The sequence below is a fragment of the Molothrus ater genome, chromosome 2 (assembly GCF_012460135.2).
Source record: "Molothrus ater isolate BHLD 08-10-18 breed brown headed cowbird chromosome 2, BPBGC_Mater_1.1, whole genome shotgun sequence".
NCBI classification, from domain to species: domain Eukaryota; kingdom Metazoa; phylum Chordata; class Aves; order Passeriformes; family Icteridae; genus Molothrus; species Molothrus ater.
In genome coordinates this window covers 11457540-11481870 of record NC_050479.2, presented here as the reverse complement: position 1 = coordinate 11481870, position 24331 = coordinate 11457540, and the positions used below count along the sequence as shown (strand labels likewise).

Below are 24331 nucleotides of genomic sequence, written 5' to 3'. Positions count from 1 at the left end.
AAAAAATACAATCCCTATTCTAAGTAAACCTATTCACCTGCCAGGGACAGGCAGGATGCAAGTACAGCCTTCCAACCTCAGCCACGGCCACACAAGGCCAAACCAGATCTTGCATGTTTCTATTCCATTCCTGATTCCTCCCATTAACTGAAGGTATTCCCAGATGACCACTACTTATTACATGTGGTGACTTATTATCACTTCCAATTTCTGATTTGAGATGAGAGTGGAAGGATGAAATGGAAAGGAAAAGGAGTGCAGAGAGGAGAACCACCACCTGACCTAGAAAGATAGAAGTACAACTAAACCTCTGGAGAGCCATGAGAAAAAGATACCATGAAGGGGGAAAACAGTCAGATTGCTAAGTCCAGATCCTTATCTTGGAAGGATGAGTGTTTACTAAAACCTACTCCAGTATATGTATTATTTATGTAGCCATCATCAATTAACATCCTATTAGCCTCTTTCTTTATTATCCATATGCATACAGTCACAGGTCACATAGACAAGGAAAAAAACATCAGTGCAAAATAACCTCTATAAACCTAAGTGAAGAATGACAGAATTTTTGTACCTAAAAGACAAGACAGAAATGCAAGTAGTGGAGTCTTCCAACCTTTTAAAATAAAACCAGGAGAATGAAAATCTATGCTCCACATGTACTACTAAAAAGGGTTTTCATACTGAACTCATAGTTTGTGCCCAAATAAACCACACAGAGTGTTCACCATACCTGGAGCATGCACTGAGACACCACCCCCTCAGGTATCTCAGGGAAGCGCTGCCGGAGGTCGTGGAGTACCTGCACGTCGAGCTGCTGGCTGCCCTGCGCCATGCCAGATGGATGATGTTCCAGATCACCAGAGAACGGAAGTCAACAGGCCTTCCAGTGATTGTGGTCTTCTGAGGCTTCTGGCATTTTCTGTAAGAAAGAAAACACCATCTTTTAAGCCATCACAACTCTTTGTCCTTCCCAAACTGCTTGTGTAGAAAAACTACAGTAATGCTTTTTAACTACCAAGAGAGATAACAGCTTAAACACAAGGGGGTGGGAATAATCATAAATAATAAATGAATAATCTCATACAGTAATAGTAAAACACTTAACATACCACAGGTATGTCTATATGGTATTGCACTGGAATGTGCTAGTTCAGGTCTTTACTCAGTCCCACTGTAGCACCATGTGTGACTTTAATTACTGTGACCTGCATAAAATAGAACTGTTATATATTTACTCCCAATGAAATTCTGAACAGTCTGCAAAAAAGAATGAAGTTATTACCAATTACAGATATTTTATTTACAATATAGAAATAAAACGAAGTAGCTACTCTATTAACAGGGCTCAAACTCTTTTGTCTTTACACCACTACAAATCCAAGAAGTTGGAAGCAATTTTTGGGAAACTGAACAAGAATTACACAGAATTTAAAGAGCCCTTTGCAGGGTTAGAGAAGCATCTACATAAGATTTTTGTGAAGTACCTGTTACATTCATACTAACCAAAATTCTTGTATTCAACAACAAAATATTCTACCTGAACTTCAATACCCAAGGACTACTGGAAGGCAAACACAGTCCGAGTCAACAAATGCTTTTTGCGCTTGTGACTCATGATCACAGCAGTAACCAAAAGGCAGATGATGTCTAAGGAAAGATTCACAAAAACTTTGCATGAGGTGCTGCTTGACACAGCCCCTGTTACACATCTATCACTGCTAAGCTTCAAAAACCTTTCCAACACTACTGCTCAGTGGAATTCCTAACTGTAGAGAATGCACTGCTGTGTTCAAAAAGAAAATGAAAATCAGATATTAGCAGAGCTGGTGTTTAATAATACCTTATCTACCCAAAGTCCCAAGTTTAAATCATGCTTATCTTGACCTCAGTGCAGCTGGGGGTGGCACATGGCACAGGTACTCAGTCAGCTTTTCATTTGTTATTTCAACTTCCAGCAGCCTCCAGCAGCATAACAGACCAGCAAATGCACACACACCTCTATGCATTAAAATTCCAACAGTTTCCTCAGAAAGTTTCTTTATTTTCATAGGCAAGAAAACAGAGTATGTATCTTCTAAGAAAAGTAGTGTCAGGTTTAGGGTAAAAAACATCTTTGGTTAAAGTTTTAGGGGTAAAAAAAGCAGGAGTCAAGTCCAGTCCATGATGTGTGGCTCTGCATGTGAACAGCTCTCAGCTGCCATCAGCATTCACTGAACACCACCTGTGCTCACAGAAAGGGTCCCTCTCTGTCCCATCTCATTATTCCAGCACCCACTAGCACATCTGCCATGTCACACGCTTTTTCAAGATAAATGAGACAAGTCTAAAGAACAGTGAGATATGTGAATTATCTTCCAGTGACTTAGGAAAATATCCCAATAAACTTACATGTACATCACAACTCATTTCTGTTCACTGCAGGAATGCCTTTTTTAAAAGGAAATGCAGTTTCCAGCAGAAAATTCCTATCTACACTCACAATAGGGGATATTTTATAAGCCTAATTTTTTTTGTAAATGGCGAACAAACATTATACTCTAAAAGGCAGAACATCACAAGAATACTCAAAGAAAACTTGACAGCAATCAAGCTCTATGTGTTTCTAGACAACTCTCCTTATCCCAGGAGGCAAAAGCTGAAATGCAGTAATGAAGGAGTACCCTAACAGAATAAATTGCAGTTAAAACCTCTGTGGAATAATAAATGATGGCATCTGAAACAGAAGTTAATAATTATAAAAATTTCATTTGCATGGGCAAGAGCCTTTGCATAATTTCTCTCTTAAAATAAAAGTTTAAACGTAACATGGGTGACTGTAAATGTAACGTGAACTGAAGACCCACCATCAACAAATTCAATGTTTTTCTACTACAGTTTTAAAATAACAGAAGTTAACTTTTTGTTTTCTAACATTTCCCAAATATGTGTGGTGAGTAGAGGTATAACACAAAGTAACTGGCAGTTACTGGCCAGCTACGAATTTTATCAAACTTCTAAACACAATGGGTAACAAAGTTCCAATTTTATTTTGAGGAGTTGAAGCTTCCAGCCTTTACACTTAGATAGCCTTAAAAAGCCTACAAGAGACTCAAAATAACTATTGGGGAGCACGAACAAACACACAGTAATTCTGAAGTCCTTGGATTACATTGTTAAACTACTGTGAAGACTTGTTGGTTTTTCTTTTCCCTAGCCAATACCACAAAATTTACAATTGTCATTATGTATAAACCCAGCCTTTTGTCCTACTTATTGTCCAGCATTTTGTTCAGCTTATTCTACTTGACCTGACTACAACAGGCCGCACATTTTCCACTCTAAGCAGGCACGAACTGGCTGGAATACAATACCCACTTCCCATGTTGCTCCACAGCACACGGCAGGCAGAGAACCAAGTTATTCAGAGAGCCAAGGGCTTACAGCAAAGGCTACACAGCTGAGATGCTTAGACAAGAACTCCTGCTGAGCCACAACACGCTAGGAAAGCAATCCTTCAAAGACTTTCTTCCACAGCATTCACAGGCTAAGGGACGCACTGAGGTGCCTTACATGACCAGCCTTGTAATTACTGAAAGTTCAATGCATCAAAAACTAACAAAGTCAAAATGAAAACAAGATGTTTCATCTGTAGCTTTCAGGAAAGAGGTGAGAGTACGCAAACTCTAGATGGAAAGTATCTCATGAAGATGGAATAAATTAACAGTGCTAAATACATGGCAGTTCTAATGGCAAAACCACAGCATCTTGTCAAAGAATTGGTCCTGCTGTGTTAACAAGCAGAGCTGACCTCAGGAGCCACTGAATGAATCTCAGGGATTAAGCAAACCATGACTCAAGTCCTAAAGAAATAGAATAATTTGCCTTTTCACACCTTTTACATGCCCATATGATATATACATTTAAACTTTTCCTTAAGCCATTTGTGTATATGATGAGTTAAGAAAACAACCAACAGTTCCATCAGTCAACTGATGCCTCTTTTCTGAAAGAAAAAATAAAAAAGCAGAACTACTATAGTCTTGATCCTCCCCAAGATCTGTTCAAATATGTAGAGAAGGAAATCTATTCTGCTACTGTCATTTCTGAAGCACTAAATCAATTAAAATAAAGACACCTAAATCACCAGGAATGAGATCCAATTGAAACTAAATTATGTCAATAAATACTAATTATGTCAATCAATACTATCTGAAAATGTATAACTTACATACTGATGTGCACTTATACAATTACTATGTATGGAACAATTAATTCCTGAGTGAACTTCCAGAAAACAGGCTACCTGGAAGACAGTTTCTTAGGCCTTAATAATTTACTTTTAATTGTTAAGTGTTTTATAACAATAGTTGGGCATTGAAATGTAAGAAGAAAAAAAATCAAGAGGCAGAACACAAAAATAAAAAAATCAGCTTACAGAATCATAAATATACTGGGGTCAGAAGCTACCCACAAAGAATATCAAAGTCCAGCTCCTTGCCCTGCACAGGACAGCCCCAAGAATCATACTGTGCCTGAGAGCCCTGTCGAGACACTTCTTGAACTCTGCCAGGCTTGGTGCTGTGACCACTTCCCTGTTCCAGTGCCCAGCCACGCTCTGGGTGAAGAACCTTTTCCTGATACCCAACCTAAACCTCCCTGACTCAGCTTCAGGCCATTCCCTCGGGTCCTGTCCCTGTCACACAGAGCAGAGATCAGTGCCTGCCCCTCCTCTTCCCCTCAGGAGGAAGCTGTGACTGCAGCGAGGTCTCCCCTCAGTCTCCTCCAGGCTAAGCAAGCCCAGAGCCCTCAGCTGCTCCTCCAGACCCTTCCTTCACCACCCTCACAGCCTCCCTGATTGTTACAACCCACATAAAACTGAACAGCTTTCTCCACCTTTCTTCTCACCCTCAGTCAACTCAACTGTACTAATCTGACCTGTTAAAGCGGTTTAAAAACCAAACCAAATACTTTTTACTAGTTTAACAAGCTTTCTCTGCACAATGCATAGCCACTGAACACCACACCACTGTGTAAAGGAAAATGAAAAGGTAAAAAGGGGAAAAGGACACAGGACCAAGAACACCACACCACCTCCCTCCTTTCAGCACATGTCACCCATCTGATCTGTTGAAGCCGTGACAAGAGGACACCTTCACCTGAAGCAGATTTGTAACAAAAGCAAAAGCTGTTCTTGTATAAACAGCAGTAAATCAGAATGTGGATTTTACCAAGTGCTGTCAATACTGGAGTTAGCACAGACCATGCTGTGGCACTGCAAGAAAGCTCTCTGTCAGCTGAGCCCCAGTGCTACCACCAGATACCAGGTCAGAACTGAAACCACACTTCAAACTCCCCATCACTTGCTCACCATCCAAGTAATACTAACACTATGCTCTACAAAAACTCTTTGTGAGCACTGTGTCAGACCAACTGATTACAGGCAGCAGCTCTTTATCACTAGTGATATGATTCCAGCCCCTACATCTCTGCTGACACACTGGTTAAATGTTTCCAAAGGCCAGGATACTGTCCATGCACTGCTTGCCAACAGTAACACATGAGAAGACGAGACTAATTAGCTCAGACAACATATTTAGAAAGCACTTTATTAGACTGAGTATTAGTATCTCTGGGGCTTTAGCTACTACTGTTGTTTTAACAAATAAGTATGATTTCAGCCATTACTGCATCATCACATTCCAATTCCACTTCTGTATTTCTGTACTCAAGTAGATGTTAAGGTGTATAATTATTGTGGTGCTTCCTACAGTGACTGCAAGCAGAAAAGCTGTTAAAGAGCAACATTTTTGTAAATTAGCTTCTATAGAACCATGTCACTTAAGGTTAAAGTTAAAAATTCAAACTGAGTTGCTTCACACAAAGGATTAACTATGTAAAAACGTGGTTTTTAACATCCCATCCCACACATACCTATTATTTAATAGGCATCAATTATAGCCTTGTAAACATGCCCAGCATCTGACCTGGCTGCGGATGCAATCATGTAATCCCACCTCTAATCCCTGAGCAGCCTCTAGAACCATTGTTACCTTAAATTCAAAGGTGCCTGCCTGCAGTAGAAAATTACATTAGCTGCAATTGTTAAAAATCATCACAACCTATTAATTCCAATACTGAAAAATAAGACAACAGATTTGTACACTAAGTTTGCATTTATTTAACCATTCAAATAAGCAAAAACAATTAACTCATCCCACAAATATCACAACACTTACATCAATCCAGCTAAAACGCTGGATTGCTCTCGCAGCAAAGGCAGGCAAATGACTTTATGGTAATGTGACACCTTCACAAAAACTTGCTAGCTAGAAGACCCTAAAATCCCAGAAATACAAGAAACTAAAGTGTTTTAACAGTCCCAAGAGCAATTTTTCCTCACAACCATCTTCATTCACACACTCACTGTATAAACATGATATAAGAGAAACCCTAAAGATTATTTTTCCCTGCAACTGTCCAGCTAAAATAATTTTTAGGATTATATATAGCTAGGCACAACTTTTCCACCTCAGAAATTAGAATGCCTATTTGTTAAGAGAAGTTTTCTTTACTTACAAGGTTATACATCCCACATCTTTGGGACTGTATTGCTTCACACAGTAGGAAGGACACAACAGAACTTAAAGACATTTTGTCAGTTCACAGACTTATAAAGTTCAACAAAGCAAAATACAAGCAGTCAATGTTTAAAGCTGAGCTCAGCATGCTGCTGACACTGTTCTGAATGACTGGCTGTGTCAGTAAAACCACAGCTTCATGGTTTGGCAAGCTGTCTTCTGATGAACAGTCATTCACTTGTGGAAAAGACCATAAAACCCCTGGATGGTAGGAAGGCAATGTGAAGCACAAAAAAGAGGTATACAGCAGAATGAAACTAAAAATAAAGCTGACAAGCTATCACTGTTGACCAATTGATCTCTTTTGGTAAAGTTATACAAGCTCTCCTGACAATTCCATATCCCTGCCCATTTATCCATACAACAGTTACCCAGATGTGTCATGTGATGGCCTAGACAGCTGAGTACTGAAATGGAACGTTAATCATTAAAGTCAGCATGATTAGAATATTATCATCTCAGACAAAAAAGGAGTGTAGAGCAACAAAATCATTCCTTCACTTGTTAGGAGTTTTTTTTTTCTCAGTAGTTTAAACTTAAGCAGTGTTCAGTTTTATCCATGTTTGAAACTCTTTCCACAGACTCTATAAATGAGTAATATTATGATACACTGTTGTGTGTCTGTATCACACAAAAACAATCTATAACTCTGAGGTAACAGAAACCCGGACAGAAGAAACCCATTTCTGGATGAACAGTGACACTGCCTAGAAACATGACTGAAGCATAAAAAGGTTTAATCTGTAACCTGTGCACAAGCATGTTAATTACACAGGTTGACACAAATATTCAAAAAATCATTATCAATCACTGCTCCCTCTTAAGCATGTGCTTTGTGTTCTTTTGTGTGCCTTGGCATTTGCTTTGCTTTCCCCCCTTTAATTACACTCTGCCATCCTTATGGGCCATCAACATTGAAATGAACTAGTGTTTAGTATATGGGCAGTATCCTGGCCTTTGGAAACATTTAACCAGTGCATCAGCAGAGATGTAGGGGGTGGAAACAGAAAACAATTACTGTTTTCCCTCTTCCATCTACATCACAGAGTCATTAAGGTTGGAAAAGACTTTCAAGATCACCAAGTGTAACCTCTGACTGAATACCACCATGCCCACTAAACCATATCAGTGAATGCCATGTCTACCCATTTTCTGAACACTTCCAGGGATGGTGACTCCACCCTTCCCTGGGCAGCCTGTTCCCATGCTTAACCTAAAGAGAAGAAACTTTTCTTGATATCCAACCTGAACCTCCCCTGGCACAACTTGAGGCCAGTTTCCTTTGTTCTACCTCTACTTATCTGGGAGAAGAGACAGACCCCCACCTGATTACAACCTCCTTACAGGCAGGTGAAAAAGCAGTAAGGTCACCCCTGAGGCCTCCATCTCTCTTTAGCCAGGCTAAACCTGGCTCCCACAGCTGCTACTGAGGAGAACTGTGTTCCAGACCCTTCATCATCTCCATTGCCCTTCTCTGGACATGCTCCAGCACCTCAAAGTCCTTGCGATGAGGGATCCAAAACTTGAATTTTCCAACTAAACATTTATATAGAGACATAATTTATTTAATTGCATTGGAAGCAAAAGGGGTGAAACTCATCCCAATCCCATATACAAGTCAAACCTCCACAAAGTAGAATTTACTTTTAATAACTACACTACACTGGGAAATAGTAAAAACTGAATTATAACGAGAAGACTACTTAACTGGAACAATGATACTCCTTTTGGCAAGTAGCTAAGAGGTTCTTGGCCAGTAATTCCTCTGCTAAGTAAGTCACAGCACAGTCTGGTTGTGATGAGACCCTGAAAGGTCACCCCAGTTCCAAAGCCCTGCTGAGGGGGCACTAGATGAGGCTGCTCAAACCCCTGTCCAGCATGACCCAGAACACTGCTAACAGAGCATCACCTGCTTGGGCAGACTGTTCCAGGGTCTCGTCACCCTCATCAGAAATGTCTTCCTTATGTCCAATCTCAACCTACTGTATTCCCATTTAAAACCATTGCCCCTCATCCTGTCATGACAGACCTTGGCAAAAAGTCTCCCCTAATCTTTCCTCTAAGCCTCTCATACACTGAGAAGCTGCATCACAGTAGAAAATACTTTGAAGGAACTGATGGTTCTCTCACTCCAGTGAGCAAGTAGAAGCAGCTCTCACTACAGAGCAAAGTTACAGAAGAGAAAGTTTCCAAGGCAGGGGGACAGCTCAGGAATGATGCTCCCATGCCACAAACACCAGCTTCCAGAAGGGCTCTGCAGAACATGAGGTACAACTACAAGTTGCAAATGCAAGTGAGTCTGTACAGCTCAGAGATAATCCTGAAGTAGCACAAGTATCACAACTTAGTACCCAAAGCTGTGAGAACAATGAACTGCCTTCCTTACAAGGACCTATGCCCTATGATTTCTGACTGAACACCTGTGAAATGAGGCTGTGGCAGGGAAAAGTCCTGCAGGGAAGAGTACACTGTCAGATTTCCTAATTCATCAACTTCTGTGTTGGCCCTGATAAAAGCAGTTTTATGATGATGCAAAAAGTTTTTGGTAGTGATATCCTGTTCTGGGAATCAAAACGAGCCAGAAAGGATACAAGAAAATGTGAAACTGCATACTATAAAGCATTAGAGAAAATCTACTGTAAATCCATGGATCACAAACTTCAGCCTTTTCTTCATTTTTAAGTACAGTCTGCTATTCATATTTCCAAGTTTAGCAACTACTAGAAGCTGAGGTTTATACAGGAGAGAACTGAGCTAACAAAGTGCAAAAGTACTGGAATATCGTTTCATACACAATCTGTTTGAGAAAGTGAGCCTCCTTCTCAGAAGTTTGAGATTAACACTTCTCAAAGAAGCAAATGTCTCCAAATATTGTTATGGACACTGAGTTATCTGCAGAGCACCAGTCTGAATCTTGACAAGCACAACAGGAATTCAATATTGTTCCAGGCTGAGATGCTTACTAGCTCCTACACAAGGTGATTCTCAGCATTAACTCCTACTCCTACATGACAAATTCATTGCTAAGTACTGAATTCACCTGTAAAACATTCAGAACAGGCTTTGTTCCTAAGGTATATTTCCAAGTCAAAACACAAGTCTCTCCACAAGACACTTCTACAAAATTAATCACTGTGAGTACTTTTGCAGGACTTCAGATCAGTAAGAATTCACTAAAGCCAGAAGCTGCAAAAAGTCTCAAGAGAGAAATCATTTTAAGAAAACCCAAACAACAAACCCACCAAATCTGGATTACTCACACTGAGCTTGTAAAATTTTGGTGTTACCTACACACATAAATCAGCTGTTACACGTTTCAATGGCTAGTCACAAAGTCAGCCTAAATGCGCCCCTTACTTTTCTTTACTTTTTCACTTTGACTTGGGCTTCTCCCTATTAAAAATAACTGCTCTAAACAAACCAATTGTTATCAATAAATCTGAAAGAGGCTTCATTTGCAGAGTAAAAGCAACACACTGATTGTCTAAGCCTGCAGATACTTCTATAAAAGGCACACCAATGCACTTCACACATTCTGGGCTAAACTATTTGAATTTTTAACCAGTTTTTTTTTCTTGGGTGGCTCGGAAAACAATTTTATGAAAAAAGCATGGCCATCCTCTCAGGGTGAGCTGAAGCGGTGCAATAACTACAAAATCTGAATTCACTTAGTCAATCATGCTGCGATCCAGTAATAAGATGAGTTATAAGAACATACAATTTGAAAAATAAAACCTAATTGCTTATGCTACCACAGAAAATTTCATCTATTTTAATTAAAACTTGAAATATTAGAATTAAGCAACTACCAAGGCAGAAAGAAGAGGCCATAAGTTCTAAATCAACTGTTTGAATATCAGGTTTCCTGCTTCTGAAATACCTGTAAGACTTTTGTGATGGTTTGCCATAGTAGTGTTGCAAACAACAGTTTAAAATAAACAGATCAGTCAAGTTTCTCTGTTAAGTCTCTGATTAATTCTTCTATGACAAATCTTGAAAATACTCTAAATTCAATACACTGAATCAAAGCTTTCTACAACACACCTTGTCTTAAACATTTACATTTTTCTGCATCATTGAGAAAATGATCACAAAGTATATTTACACCATAAATTAGAAGTATTCCTTTTCCTGCAGAAACAGGAGAGACTGTAACTACCACTAATTTCAAGTCAAGTGACCTGTGTAAGTTTATTAAGAGCCCATATAAGTGACAACTCTGCAAAAAGCAACATCAATTGCAGACTGCCTGCACACTTTATTCCCTACATTTCTATACCCAGCATGGCCAGTTCAGAAAGGAGAAAATGGTACTGGGAAGCAAAACACTCAGCACTGTCTGGCCTGATGACCACCAGCCTCTCCTCACCTTGGCCACTGAAACTTGAAGAAAACCCCTAGATTGGAAAGAAGCGGAATGAGGGGATGACAGAACCACCTGCCAGGATCCCCAGCAAACACAAACTGATGGAGGACATGACTCTTCACACATGAAACTGAGGGGGGAAGCAGACAAGCACATATAAACAGGAACAAAAAGGGAGAAAGCTGATAGAGGAAAAAAAACAATGGACGGGAGTCAATACAGAATAGCAGGACAGAAAAATACAAACCATACTCACTACAGCAGAAAACATCAACTTCCATTTCTAAAGTTTAGAATTAAAAGTTTGGTGGCCTGACTGTGTAAATTTCTTTGACATGAATAATTGCTATAAAATACAATGAACAAGTTACACAGCATGCCTGTCTTTTCTATCATTCCAGAACTTGTTAACATAAGGAAAACTAACATGGACCTTGCTGATTCTGTGGTATCTTCTGACAAGTCTTTGCATGAACACCTGCTCATGGGAGTGTTGCAAGACAGTCACATAATAAAGAGGTTACACACCACGTTCTATTAATGCTACTTATGTTTACTGCAATATAACACATTGACACATTGAGGTTATCCATGATCACACCTGTACATGTAGAGGTGCTCGACCATGTGCCATAGTCAGAAACTGCTGTGCCCAATATCCTTGGGCTGTAAAATAAAAAATAATCAGCCAACAACATAAATACATACAGACATGTACGTGTATGAGCTCTATATGTATATACAGAGATGTCATTTACACCCTAGATTATGCTTTTTACGTATTTCTTTTTCTTCTTCTTTTTTTTCTTTCTTTTGCTTTTGGGGCAGAGAGGGAAGAATACCTTAAAATTACATTGTTGCTTCTACAACAGACAGCTTCTGCAACATCAGACCACAATCATCTTCTATTAACATTATTTTATCTCATCTTAGCCCCAGATGGACTTTCTGGGGAGATGTGCCTTAGATACTACATGATGCAGACATTTTGAAATGCTTTCTTTCTACACTAACTTCAGCATTACCTATTAAAAATATTAATGGGATACAAAAAATGAAGAAAGAGAACTCTGGTGAAAGGAAAGCTGTTTCCCCTCTTTCCATAAGATTCCATATGTTACATCTGTTGCAACAAGAAGCATTGGTATGTAAGGTAGTGTTTAATCAACACTCAGATAAAGCTGTAGCTGTCCTGTCTATGGAATTGCTTGAACAGCAAATCTCTATAAGGAAGCCTTGATATTTCAGATTCACTTGTTCTATCAGCTTGGCCAGAAATGGAATAAGCCAAAAGAGATAATGGAAAGACTAGAATATGAATACAGTTGTTCATCCTAAAATGCAGTCCTGCCAAAATTCTTGTACAGCTTCAGACCTTGAAATGTATCCAGTATCTTTACTTAATGAAAGCTTTAGAGTATCCTCTTCCTACAGAGAGCTCCAAACCAGGTGGGTTTAACACCTGAGAAACTACAGATAACAGCTGAAAAATTGCAGCCACCTACATTAAACCTTTTCATGACCAAAATTAATTTCTGGTAGAGTCACAGAATGGGTTGGGTCAGAAGAGATTTTAAAGATTACCTAAATCCAAACCCACTGCCATGGGCAGTGAGACCTTTTCACTATATGTATACACATGTGTGTGTACGTATGTATATACGTTTGTTAATATATTTTTATTATTTATTTTTCTTGTATTCATTGCTTCTGCCAAATTAAAAATCTAATAGCTACTTGGTAAATTCTTCTGCTCCCAACTCAGTATCCAAAGACTGTACATTTGAAAAAACAATCAGTACTTATGGCTAGAATATTCTATTCTAATAATGCAGCAGTCTTCATACTGTCAAATAACTTTCATGCTCTTCTGTGCACTCTGGGTACAATATTGAACAGACTTTTTTCCAACATTTATTCTAATTTCCTTATTTTTCTAAAATTAAATCGGAAGATGAATGAATTATAATCTCTCATAGGTCGGCTACAGTTACACAGAAGCACAAACTCCTCCTAAAACCCACACATTAGCTCTCTCTCAAAGGCTTTAAGTCATGATTTTGGTAGGTTAACCAAAGCTGTGTTTGCAGTCTGGACCTTAGTTACTCAACTCAATGACACTGCCTGCAAAGGCAGGTTGGCAGTATTCAGGTCATCTGTCATAACATTTGTTTATTTTTCTTGGTCTACACCAGGCCAAAAAATTTCAAATCCAAGTGATGAGATTGACACAATTCCTGGCTGGAGCATGTGTAACTTTTTACATACAGCTGAGCATTTTGTGATGATGGAGGTGGATGCTCTTTTACACAGCCTGTGACTGCAACCTACATCAAGAACATGTTGAACAACCCTTTGGCTTTATAGAATTAGCCTTGTAGGATACAAAGTAGAGGCAAAGAGGCCCTTGACTACTAGGCAATCTTTCCACAGCTGACACTGCACAGCTGGCTGATGGTGAAGTTACAAGTAAATGTCACAGATAGAGATACTGAAAAAAAAGGTATAAATCTGAATATGAGACAAAATGAATGAGGCCCATGTCCTGGAACCTTCAGGAATAAGTAGTACTTGACTCTTCAAAGCATTTCACCCAAAAGTCCCTATTCATAATTTCAAGGGTATAATTTCAAGGTATTTTTACAATACCTTATTTTTATTCTACATGACAAATATCCTTCCTAATATAAGTTACACATGCAAGTTAAACACTTTAAGCAATCAGCATCTCTCTAAGGCCAAATCATTTCCACTCTGATCTGCCTTACTGTACTCCATTAAGGTTGGTAGGATAAACTGCAGTGATTTCATTTCCCTTTTAGGAAGCTATCCTCATAATCCTGCTTTAGAAGAAGAAGAAAAAAACACTAGGGCTCAAAGGCAGCTTCAACCTAAAATAGTTACTAACTCATTCTTTTGAAGAGGTTTGGATTATTTCACTCAAAACCAAAAAGATGCTGTCCAGCAGCTCAGGGTAGGTGCAGCCTCCAAAATCCATGCCATTCTTTGTTTTAATAGACCTTGCTCTTCTCTAAGGACTTATGGAGTTTTGAGGGTACCTCAGTAAAGCAATAGCTAAAGAACTGTTGAAACATTCTCTACACTACACTGAGCTTGCTCTGGTATTTGTGCTGTGCTCAGGGCTCTTCACCTCCATCAGAACAGAATATTGGAACTGACACCCACTCAACAATTTGAGCAGATGCACTACAAGAACACAAAAACCTTTCTTTCACCTGATATGTCACAGTCGTTTCCTTTGCTTGGATACTGCAGCAAAGGAAGAGATGTGGCATTAACCAATCTCCCAGCTTCTTTACTGGAAAGAAGTGGGAGTGTCCATATGGTTTGTAGAAAGCAACAATGTGGAACACACCCAGCTCTTCAATTACTAACTAAAAATTTCAACCTTTTCAAACCAGTTTTTTCGTTTTTAACTCCAGGAGAATCATGTACAGAAAACACAGAGGGGAAAAATAAGAAAAAACTCAAGGTCATATCTTCCCACAAATACAATGCAGTCTTATCTCCAACAGGAGGTTAGACAGTAGAAAAACCTAAAGTTTAAAATAACTTGCTGTCCCCCCTGGCCAGCCAAGCACAACTGCCACCAGAGTACTCCCCTGAGGCCAGTAAGAGACACGAAATGCCAGCCCTGGACAAAGGAGCACAATGTGAGAAATTTGTACATTTCTGAATAAAAAACCCCCTAACCAGCTTATATTAAAATAACATTGTAATCTGATGCCTTGATTCCAAAATCCCAGCACAAGTAGTCACACCCTCTGCTTCACCAAACAGCCCAATGACTCCTTCAGAATTCTCACAACATTACTGCAAACAAACTCAGCTCTAAGCATTTACACAGCCCAGACTCAAGTGTAAGCTTTGGGTTCTCTCTGCTTTGAGAGGAGACAGAAGAAGTAAGGAGATGAAAACCTTTGACATTTTTAGTGCTGTTTAAGCACAAGCCTTATTTGATTTTGTTCTGAGTCATTCCTCCCCCACAGGATGGAAAGCAAAGCTACATGTTCAGTATGTGAATGGCCAGATGAGCTGAGCAATACCACAACAGACCTGTTAAGTCTCTCTATAAATCATATGCAGATTTTCTGTTCCCTCTAACTGCTGGAGAAATATGCAAATTAAGTAATTAGGTACCTCAGAGAAGCATATTCTTTGATTCAGCATCAGCTTTAAAAAAGCAAAGGTAATTCATGCTTTAAAAAATCCCAGACAATACAATAATAATTGGTGCTTATTTTCACAACTATTGCATACCACCAGTTTTCCATTATAGTGAACCAAACTCAGTACTATTTAAAGGCTGAGGGTTTTATTGGCTGAAAAATGATGAAATCTTTTTTTAAAAAACAATATTTACCTGAGAACCACAATCAAAAGAACCTCCAGTTACCAGATTTACATTATAATACTACCTCATCCACCCTTACAGATTCCCTGTTTTAGCCACCTTCCAAGAAAGGCTCCAGACAGGGAATACACAAGACTTTGGATCCTCAACACCCACTAATTCTCCATTACTGTCTGCACCGTTTAGCCTATGGAGTTACCCTTAATTCAAGTATCTTATTATTTTGTCTAATTTTCAAATGGATTAAAAGTAAATTTCACTGAAATTTAAACATTTGCAGAAGACAATGCACATTCAGCTCTGTACATACTTCCTCAAGTACACAATAATCTCTATTACTTTGATTATTTGTCAGATTTCCACACCCAACCATTCAGATTGATAAGAGCAACTTGCTATGTATTTGAGACATTCATGAACTGCACACAGTCCACAGACAAAACAGCAAATGAGAAAGTGCCTTTATAATAACACATTTCCAAGTACATGTAAGAGTAAAGACATTCCTTCTGTAGTAATACATCTTCAATTCAACTGAATCCAGTCCAGAATAAATACAAACACATAAAAAACCCCGAAGAGGTGCATGATTAACCACTACAGGTTCAAACGCAGTAGTATTGACTTTCTACTTACTATTCATTTTTTAGAATTTTTCAGTGACATCATGAAAAAATCATATTAAAATGATAAAATTCTATTAAAAATTCTCAATCCGCATTATTTATTACAAAAAAAAACCAACTTCTAAAATTCAAATTATTTTTTTCAAATAAGAACCAAATATTTGAAGGAAATCTCATTACTAGAAATCAAAAGTACGTGTTCCTAATTTACAAAATTTTTCATACAACTGCTTTTACCTAAATAAAACAGAACTGCCAAATGTATTTTACATTTTAAAAGCAGTTTTTAAATTAATAGCATATGACAAATGTATCTCTAATGAAAACTATGTAACAAACATATCCTAGACTGGTCTGGAAGTCAATACAAAGATAACTTAGCAGTGAATTTTGTAATATTAGAACTACTAAGATGCTATTGAATGCTACTTCCAGAAAAAAAAAAAAGAAGAAAAAACATCAAAAGTGCAAAATAATTAACAGAAGGAAAAAAACCACACCAAACATTACAAACATACCACCCTCAAACAGCAAGCTTCTTACAAACTTTAACTGGGAATATGGGGGCTGCAATCTAATTCCCTTCTATGCAGAGGCACAGAAATACACAGTTACAAGGGAAAAGCAATACTGAACATCCAAATTCATAATTTTTTTTTGTCCAGCATACAGAGTCACAACTCAAAACACCAAGGAAACAGCAATCCCAGCACAAGAGAGGAGGTATTGATATTGCTGTTGAGCTCTGAAAAAACATTAAAAAGTTTAAACAAGGGAGTATTAGGCACAGAAAGCCTTTAACTTCAGGAAATAAGTTGGGGTGGTGGTGGGGGGAGGAATCTTTGTATAGGCAAGTATTTATCATCATAAAATGCACTCCAATAGCACACACTGGGTGCTTCCTCAAGGGAATTGTCACAAAGGAAGTCTCATCTGGCTGTTTCATAATAATTTTAAACCAGTAAAAACACAATAAATCTGAAGAAAGAATTTGCTTCTCCTTTCCTTTCAATGCTTGCTCCTCCCAACACACCACCACAAATTTAGAGACCAAATAGTGACATGGACATCACTAAAGCTAAACTCTGATTTACAAACACTAAATACTCACCCAAACTGACTCCCCCCAAAACCCCCCAATATCTTGTGTCATAGACAGACACAGAACTCTGAGACAGAAGCAGCAGCCAGGGTGAGAGAGAAAGAAGTGTTAGACCAAAGTGTCAGGATGAGATCTGACCACAAAGACCTCAGAGCAGACTCTTCCTTCGGGTAAGGCACAAAAACTTATTGGAAATTAGACTTTCTCATTAAGAAAGCAGCCCAAGTCACAGTCTGAGGCTGAACTCTTTGATTCCATTTAGCAGTTTTCCTGTTACAGGAACCTCATAGGTGCAAGGAACTATGCAACCAACAGTTCTGGTTGGTCACACTTTACCCAGTGATTTAGACACTGAAAACATGTAAGATTTGTAAAAGTCTTATCTTCCATGTTAAATGATAGAAAAAGCAGCATCTCCTTGAAATCCAGATGATCTATATTCAAGCAAGCCAGAAACCTAACCTAACTACCTTGGAGTACTGTTGATTGTTCTCAACTTCCTGAAAACCTACCTTCCTGAATCTTCATTTTCTTTTTTATTTGGAAGAACTGGGAAAAGTTCTTAGCCTTGACCACAGGAAAAACAAAGCCATCAAACCAGATTAGTTATGAATCCAGGGATTAGTAAATATGAAGCACAGAACAGAGAAAATAATCCAAAAGCCAGAGCAAACTATACAAAATACAAATATTGTGATTGAAAAATGTTAGAATTTTGAGATACATAGAACTGATATGAGTTTGATCCAGTATCATATAAAAATTGAAGCACACATCTAAAGACAAGTTTGCAATCCTCACAGATCCCTCCTGAAAAGCTATTCTGCAGAAAGACTTACAATCACAGTAATACATTCAGAAGTTACTCATCTTTGAGTATTTAATAAAACTAACACAAATTTGATGTACTTGAATATATGTGCAATAAAAACCTATTACAATTCAACCTTGAGGTTTGCACCTTAGCAAACTCATTTCATGTTTAAGCAGTCTTTTTTCATAGCTAGTAAAATCATTAACCATTAAAGGAACCCAAATTAAATACTGCTTACTACAAATGCAATACAGCTGTTAAAACTGCTATTTAAGAAAGCATTATTCAAATAATCACCAAAATACTTTCTGAATATAAAAAAAGTCCAGTTTTTTGGTAGAGTATTTGTCTACTGGATAGTCTTCTAGTGGCATTCTGCCACACTGTACAGGCTATCAGGAAACCAAACAACTAAGATGCTCATAGTACAGAATATGGGATCATTAGTAGTACTGAACAAATAACCCCAAGCATTAAGTTTTTCTCCTTGCTTGACTTTTCTTATAGTTTACTGAAAATTAAGATTATTTATGATTATGTAACATGCTTACATAATTCACAAATTCTACTATAAACAGAAATAACTGGCCCTACAAGTCTGAGTACACCATACACTTGCTGGGAAAACAAAACAAACACCACCCTCAACCTCCATAAAAGCAACTACAGTGAAAAAAACCAAAACAAAACCAAACTCAGAAAGGAGACAAAAGAAAGCCCTAAGCAAGTCTAAATGCATTCCCCTTATGTATGTAGAGTGTTCATCTTCTGAACAGACTAAAAAGCTTGTGCCATAAACAGTTTAGCTTAAAAATGAGTGCAGCTTACATAAGCCTGTGGCAGTCAACCATTTTTACTGATGGCACTACAACCAACAGTTGCAAAAAAGTTCAGAAAGTAAAACTTAGGAACTAATTCAAAATACCCATAATCCTTACTCCAAGGCTGACTAAGTAAGGCTACTGGCAAAGCTGAAACTCAAATATTCCATGAATTGTCAAGTGGATAGAGTAATCCAAGGAGTATGCTCAAGTTATTCAGAGTAACCCCAAAGCAGAAATTTGCTACTGTCACAAGGACACAACTCCTCACCTAAGACACATCTTCTGGAATCTGTGTTCTAGCACAAAATCAAAACATAAGAAGAAGCATACAAAAATGTCAGTGTCATAACTACTTTCCTCTCACCTGAATCATAGGAATTCTAACACTTAAACCTATTTCTTTCTTTTCCTCTTCTTCTGGAGCTCACAAAAACCTTACCTTTCAAAACTTTCAAAAAACAAGACATTTAGAGACTTTAGAATCTCATTCTTCAAACTCCTTTACAGGAAGCAGGACAAAACAATGATCAATGATATAGATTTTAACAGGATTCAGTGGTAGGGGAGAAAGCACATAAGGACTGCTTGGTTTTGGGGGATCTTTCTAAAACTCAATTCACAGAAGGGAGTCAGATTTCTTTTGATCCTTTCCTGTCAGCTCCCCACGACCAATCCCCCTTCAGCAAGTTCTCTGAGCCATCAAGTCCATGAACTGACACCCACAGGGACCATGGCTTCACTGAGCCCAGGAATGACAACAAGAAGTTTTCTCCACCTCATCCAACTACCAGGAGAGTGAGCAGAATCCCTCTTTCAGAAGATATGGATTTCTTTAAAGGTTAGAGAAGGAGCTCTTCTTCCATCTCCCGTGTTTCCAGGACAGGAATCCTCCATCAGACTGGAGACACCAGTCCACCACTGCTGTGTTTCAACCTCTCCGTAACAGACGGACATGAGAACAAACTGCACTGGGATTTGTGAAGCCAAAACCCAAGAACTAAACGGTACAGATAAGAACCAAGCAGCACAAGCCTCCATGCCTTGATCACATCTTGGGTAACATATGCTCTTAGGAGAAGTGTCATAAATTTTTGCTACAATTTTACAGAAAAAATATCTCAGTTAAGGCAAAGCAGCTTTTAAGTGACTGAGTGTTCCTACAGAAATAGAAGTACTGTTTATCACAGTGCCAGAAACGTCTGTGTTGTTGGTTCTAGTGCCTCCATGAGTAACAACAACAGAGATCACTGAAGATGCCTCAGTGTCCACACTGCTACAGAAAGGTCTCACTCACCTGATGGAACCAAGACCATTAAGACCTGCTGCACAGTGCTCCTGAGAGGATTCTTTCTTCTCTTTGGAAAACTTCAAGTTGTCCTCTACAGAAGCCACTTCCCTCTTACAGACCTCTTACTCCTAGATCAAGGAACTTTATTTCAACACTTAAGTCATTTTTGACTCTCTCTCTCTCTCCTTTTTTTTTTTCTAATACAGTAGATCATGATTTCTAAAGACAGACCAAAATAGCTGATCTTACTCAGGTCTCTCTTAGGCCTAAGGCTACCTTCAGCCTCATTTACCTCAACTCCCAAATCTTGAAAGGGATTGGCAGGTAGAACATTTACTTGACTTGGAACTTTCTTTAAAGCAAAAGAAGCATTTACAGCATCTAAAGGCTGGGCTTCAAAAGTCAAGAGGCAGATTTCATTTAAGAGAACCTACATTCTGCCATTTATGAACTTAATTCAGCTGCAATAGATGTGGTACAAACGCTCTCTTCCCTGTCTGACCTCTCTTCCTTTAAACTGGATATTCTAAGAAAACAATAATTAAAAAATGTTTGTTCCAGAAAGTGCCAATGAACTCAAACCAACACAGAAGGAAGCTGGATGTAAACAGGGATAATGCTCAGTCACTACTTGCTACTGAAACCAGTACACATTGAAGAGCAACAGCTTCAGTGTAAGAGCAGGACAAAGTACAAAACTGCAAACATATTCCTGAGCAATTATTCAGAAAGTTCTTACTCACAATGCATGAAGCATTCAGCCCAACAATGAGATTTGTTGTGAAACACATGTATTGAACATTGATGCTCATGAACTTAGAACAGCATGCGAATTTCTATAACACTTTCATGATGCTGCCCAAACAGCAGGAAACAAAGCATAGATAAAGGACTAAAATACCTCTTCCCCTGTGCTGTCCATTTGAAACTGACTAATGAGTTGAAAAAAATCCACAGTAATGTACAAAAGCACCGACAAAAGTTTAAAATATAATTTTGTCTAAGTGTTCTGAATTCAGCTACAACACTTACTCAGCAATTACTGAAGTCTCATTTGCAAATGTCCAGATCGCCCAGCAGCTAAAACTTGATTTTTACCAGGAAAGAACATAAAGTGACTTTTCAGCAGGATATCCAGCAAATAACTTAAAAGTTTTTAACACATTGAAATCAGCAGTGAGAAGATGATATTTGATGTAATGCTTGCTAGTAGAAATTTAACCAATTTGTATTTTGAGCAAATATGAAGCAACAGAGAAATTGTACCAAATTAACACTTCGTCTTACCTAGACATGTAATTTCTGATCCAGCATTAGCAGGATTACAGCAAGAATTACTATTCTTTCAAGATTAACATAAGAATTCCAAGAAAAAAAAGCAGGTACACTTTAATGCAATGCTCTGCAACAGCCTAGTACCTGGCTTACTATTTCTGCCAGCTGATCTTAAGAACATCCACAAGAAAGCCAAGTTCTGTATTTCTTTCATAACTTGCACAACATCTAGGTAAAAAAAAAAAAAGGCAACAAAACCCAACCATCTCCTATTCATCAACTATCATTGATCCAATGCCCAACAAGAAGAACAAAACAAATCTGTAACCCTTTCAAGTGCTAAGAAAAAATGCCCACATCTTGAGTCAAGCCAAAGTATACAAACTCCTCGCTGAAGACACAGAATTACACCTGAGGATTTATACCAACATGACAAATAACATACCTAGCACAAGCAAAGCCTTTTGCCAGCCAATTGCTAATGCAGCAGTGGCACTGTAAACCAGGAAGAGTTGCTCAAACAGATGAGACTTGGGGGCAAATCACCTCAGAATATAACCAAGGAATAGAAAAATGCTTAAGTGTAAAGCTGCAAGATTAAAATACCAGCACTGCTGTGGTTCTTTTTACCAAATCTGGTAAGAAACAGTCAATACTGAGTGCAGTTTATTAAAATGCTCAAGTTTTTTTCCTGCCACAACATCCAAAACAAATACTCATAGTAAAGGATTTCTTTTTCTAAAAACTCTCCATTTGCCCCTAGATCAACCATGATTTCACATAAATTGATCCACTTTTCAAACTAACATACACTTTAGCAAACATGCAATTTCATTTGAAAGTAAGTATTTCATTTTGAGTGTGGAACAAGACTGACTGAACAGAATCTGCTGAAGGGTGTTTTCCAGAAAACACTCTCAATGATCCACCAGCAAGCCCACATGCAGGTAGGAGAACATCTGTACTTGAGCTGTGACAGCGAGGCTGCTCAGCACTAGCACAGCAGAATGACCTCCCTCCTTTCTCTCCCTTTGCTATTTGCTTACAAAGCCCCCTGCTTTAAACAACTCTCTGAAAAGAGCAGTAATTTTCCTTACTGAAGAGCCAGATCAGGACAAAACCTGATAATTCAATGCTTTTAAAATACCACTACTTTGAATTCAGACCCTTAATAAAATAAAGCCCACCAGAAACTGAAGAACAAATGTTTCTTAAAAACACAAAACTGTATATAACTTTAACAGATATGGCATTTTTCATCTTTAATCTCTAGTGCTATGCTGGCTATTTTAAAACAGTACCTGAAAAGGGAGAAACATTCAACATAGTAATCAATGGGGTGTAAGAATATTGAAATGTTATTTCCACAGTGACATTAAGCTGAGACAGACATTGTGATCTATCTGGTATAAATAATCTTCAAAAAGAAAAGAACAAGAAAAATGCCAAACAATAAGAACTCAGTGCACAACTTGAACTATATCAGCAATACTGTGGCATTGTCTCACCATATTACATACTGAATTTTGTGACATCTATTTCAGCTTCTCAACTCAATGAAAACACCCCAATGGTGTTTTTTCTGGAAGTTGTGCACGTGAGTCTCCTGGATTCCAATACCACAGTGCCACTTAAACACTGACAGATATAGCACAGAAGTTGCTGACCAACCACCCTCCTCACACAGAACAGGAGACACCCAGCATGGACATTCAGTACCACAGAACCACCTACACTAGCACCACTTGCCTGCAGCTGGAGAGAGCACTTTGTTTAAGTATTATGAGCACATGGCCAGTTTGAAAGCCTTTCAAAGGACAGCTTTGACACTTGAAGGTTTGGCAGACTACAAGAACCTATTCTAGCAGTGCTTTCAACCAAAACCTTCAACATTTGCACGAGTCTAAACAAGTATTTCAAAACTCATCTTTCCATTCGCAGGGAGAGTTTCACACGTGAGAACTGGCACCACGACATCATCACACATGCAACTTCTGCAAAGCAGTTCTCAATCTCTCACAAAAACAAGACAGTCAATGTTGACTTTTGGACAGTATTTTAGTCTACTATGACCATATGAAATAAGCCTAGAGAAAATTTGTACTCTAGAGAGAACCAAGAGTTCCAACCTGGAAAAAAAAAAAAAGTGACAATAAGAGAAAACTTTGCCAGAGATTTGAAAGTAAATCCCTAATATCAGTTTACTGCACTAGGTAGCACCAACATTTTTCAGTTCAGCTTTATTTTTCTGTTAAAGACAGGGACAGGAAAAGATACTGCAAGAACCACAAGTCACAGATATTTCTACCATGTATCTTGCAGTCCAGAGTAGCCCAAAAGGTGCTGATGGTAATGTTTCAGGATCTGTATGAAATCTCTCAGTTTCACACTGTTTTTCACCTGCCTTCTAACCATACCACATAACAAAAATAACTCACTGCAAACACCTTCAGTTACACTTTCCTTGTGTTTATGTCTGAGCTCACAGGCACTGCACCTACAGCAGAGGAACAGCAGCATCATAGATGCTCCCAGAGCAGAATGTGTCATAGCACAGTTGAGTTGGATGACTAAGCACACACTCAGACTTGATGTTACCCAAAATTTACTAGATTTGATCATTTACTCAATGGCTCGATCATCACTAAAATACCTTTGGTGTCAAAAAAGTAAATCAAAGGCTTTTGCTTGTGTTGGTGATTTTGTTGAAACACTGAAGCTGTGAAAATAGGGATTTGAAAATCATCCCAGTTGAAGGCAAAGTGCTTTGAAAAAGAATTAAATAAAATACTTTAGGTTTCCTATTTATAATGAACTGCAGTACATACCCATGCAACTCTTGCCCTAACCAAGAATACTTCTGCAGATCATGCTTTAAGGATTCTTATGCTGTTGACAAATACAAACAAAATGAATCACCACAGGTTTGAAATCAGGAGAAAGCCTCTAGACCAGCGCAACCAAAACCTTCATTTAAGCCCTACATAATTCTCGAGAGGGGACAGAGGAGTTTGCCAGATAACCCAAAGAATCACATCAAT

General features: G+C 38.4%; 1 protein-coding gene across 1 annotated transcript in view; it reads right to left on the bottom strand.

Moving 5' to 3' along the window:
- TAB3 (TGF-beta activated kinase 1 (MAP3K7) binding protein 3) overlaps window positions 1-24331 on the bottom strand; it is a 44104-nt gene that overhangs the window by 17494 nt on the left and 2279 nt on the right. Inside the window, exon 2 of the mRNA XM_036406991.2 lies at window positions 734-922. Coding sequence (XP_036262884.1) covers window positions 734-835 — 102 coding nt within the window. The 5' untranslated portion in view covers window positions 836-922. The remainder of the gene's footprint in view (window positions 1-733; window positions 923-24331) is intronic.